This window comes from Cyprinodon variegatus, unplaced genomic scaffold (assembly GCF_000732505.1).
Source record: "Cyprinodon variegatus isolate N-32 unplaced genomic scaffold, C_variegatus-1.0 Scaffold332, whole genome shotgun sequence".
Taxonomy (NCBI): Eukaryota; Metazoa; Chordata; class Actinopteri; order Cyprinodontiformes; family Cyprinodontidae; genus Cyprinodon; species Cyprinodon variegatus.
The window spans coordinates 104,293-107,191 of NW_015150785.1; the positions used below are offsets into that span (position 1 = coordinate 104,293).

At 37.8% G+C, this 2,899-nt stretch overlaps 1 protein-coding gene across 3 annotated transcripts in view; it reads right to left on the reverse strand.

Moving 5' to 3' along the window:
- LOC107091307 (nuclear receptor coactivator 7-like) overlaps positions 1–2,899 on the reverse strand; it is a 38,387-nt gene that overhangs the window by 2,408 nt on the left and 33,080 nt on the right. For all 3 annotated transcript variants that reach the window (XM_015385151.1, XM_015385150.1, XM_015385149.1), the window contains exons 13-14: positions 1,729–1,881; positions 1,544–1,639 (exon numbers count right to left, since the gene is read on the reverse strand). In XM_015385151.1, coding sequence (XP_015240637.1) covers positions 1,544–1,639; positions 1,729–1,881 — 249 coding nt within the window. The remainder of the gene's footprint in view (positions 1–1,543; positions 1,640–1,728; positions 1,882–2,899) is intronic.

Sequence of the window (2,899 nt, forward strand, 5' to 3'; positions counted from 1 at the left end):
AAAGCACTTTGCATTGTCTTTGTACTAAATTGTGCTATACAGATAAATTTGCCTTGCCTTGCCTTGCCTTCTACCCAGTCTAAAGCCTGCTGCACCTTATGTAAGGTTATCTAATGGATTCTTCTGTTTTCTGCTCCATGCTTCTCTCAACATCTTTCCAGTCTCTGAAGAACAGCATCCCCACAGCACACTGCTGCCACCACCTTGCCTCGCCACACTACTTTAAGGCGTTTACATGACATATTAGTCTGGAAAGGAGGAGCCAGAACCCGATTCAGTCCGTGGAAACAGTTTAGAAACAACCAGATAAGTACAGATGTGATGCAGAAAACATCTTTAAAAAAAGACAATCTATTTTAACAGCCAGTTGTTGAAATTTTAAGAATATAAACAGCGTTTTTGGGACATAATCAAGAGCAGTAATGAAACATCTCTGTGTTTCAGCTGCAATCTTGAATGTTATGGTTGTAGAAAAGTGCTGTTGCATTATGGGCCCTCCTCCGTCTGTGATTGGTCCGGTCTGTTTTAGATCGGACAGCGTTGAGCTTTACTGACCACCTCCATGTTTGGTCATGGGAACGGTGTGTTCAGGCTGACGTTAACTACATCGTTTCGTTTTTCCACCACAGCATGCGTCTCACAAACAGCAAAAAGTTCGAGCTTGGTCTCATCCGACCAGAGCACGTTTTTATTTTTACGTTTGTTGCAATTTCTACATTCTAACGGTTTCTTTTTAGGAATGGTTTTACTTGCTTTTCTTCCACAAACACTAAGTGGTCTAGTCCCTCCTCTGACTATTTGCTCTCCTTTACCAGGCGGTCAGTTTAGATGCACCTTTATGTCTTGGTAGGTTTATTTTCTCCATGGTCAGACCATTACTCCTTAAGAAAATGCAACGCGTTGCATTTTCTTAAGGAGTCATATCGCAGAAAGTTCTGTGAATATACTTTATGTTTGAAGTTGAAGCAAATAAGATTAAGGCACGATTATTTTTGCAGATTAATGGGGGGAGCAGGTGGACGGACTGGGCTATTGGGCTGTGATACTGATGACTGTGCAATTGAAGTCATTTAATTGCAATTTAATTAACTTAAAGTTAACTTAAGTGCAATTAGAGGGAGAGGGAAATGAAAATACCCTTTTTCAGACAATTTACATGAATCAGTGTCATTTTTCTGTCTGTATATACCGACAGGTTTAATATTTGGAGGGTTTCTATTTATGTTAAGGTGAATTTAGTTAGTTTAGTTTGGAAATTGATGTTTGGTGTGGAAATGGATGTTAACTACTCTCTCTTGTGTGTATTTGGTTGATTCATTTATTTCTGTTTGTCAAATTGTCTGGAAAAATTCCTGTTTATTCATTCATTCATTCATTGATGTAAACTAATCTGCTCATGTTTCAAAAATGATTCCATGAAACATCATAGATGATAAAATGACTACAGTAAAATGCTGTTTTCTTTAACTCTGGAATATAATTAGTTTAGTTTATATCTAATAAGCATGGCAGATATTCTTAAGATGTTTTCCAGTTCTCCTACCTTAAAACGTGGATGCAACATGAAGAGGAAGGTTTCTCCCGTACCATAAAACTTCTCACTGGGTTTCAAAGGCTCGGAGAGGAAAGCCCCGAAAAGCTGATGGAAGATAAATTGTGACACAGATAAAGTAAAGTAGATTGAAATAAGCTGCAGGGTATTTTTCTAGTTTATATTAAAGCTTTTACCTCATCCAGTGCATCTTTAATCACAATCAGCACAGGGGAGTCAGTGTTGCCCAGTTTCCTGTATAGAGACTTGAGGCTGGCGCCGTGGCGGGACGTGCTGTACGCCAGCTGCCATGTGCGGCCCACCGTCCTGGGGGGAAGCTCCTGACTCAGCTGGAAGAAAAAGACACAGAAAGGAGGAATGATACAGAAAAAGGACAAAAATTATATAATCTTAAAACACAGAGATCAGCAAAGTATTTTGGTATTCCTTTAACACTTTTAGATTTATTCACTTTACAATAATAACATTTATTGTACTTTGTTGAGAGGCTATTCACCAGACTGACATATGGTGGAACATCTTAATTTATGGTTAAAACAAAACTTAAGATAAACCAGCTGTTCTTTTTTCATCTCGTTACAGGTGATGAAGCAGACTGAAAATGTTTTGTCATTGTCTCCTTTCAATCTCCTCTTTCTTTCATTTTTTCTTTTTTTTTCTTTTTTCTTCTTCTGTTTTTCTGCTCTACTTACATTGCAGTGTCCATATAAACTGTAAAACTCCCTGCATAATTATAATAAAGCAATTTATATACATGAAACAAGTGGAGCAGTATGGCGATTGCCGTACTGCTCCACTTGTGAAAGTAAAATCTGTTGGGCTCTTTTTGGCATCAAGACAATTATTCTTATTGCCTCATCGCCAAAAAAAATAATAAATAAACCAGCAAGTATATATTTCACTTTAGGGGAACAAGATGCGTTGGGTCGGTTGAAACACGTCGTTTTATGCTGAACTTGAAAAAAGTTTATACAAACTTTATTAGGACCAAACCAACATAAAAAAGTGTGTAACATTTAAAAGGTTGAATGCTTACGACCATTAGATAATGATATGAAGATAATGATCGATACTAATGAGGGTTGTTGTTTCCTAACTGCTGGTGCTGAATCACCAGACCGTAGTTCCGTAAAAATTCAAAAAATATCCACTGGACTTGGTTTTCAAGATTTGAAGACGTTTCTCCACCTCTCCAGGAAGCTTTCTCAATTCAAATGTCTGGATCCGCAGTGAGATTGAGTCTTTTTGACAAGGCCTTGTATCGCTTGGAAACATGCAATGGACAAAGGACATTCTTTTGAGGACCAGAATGTTCACATTCTGGATAAAGAAAATAGGTGGTTTGAG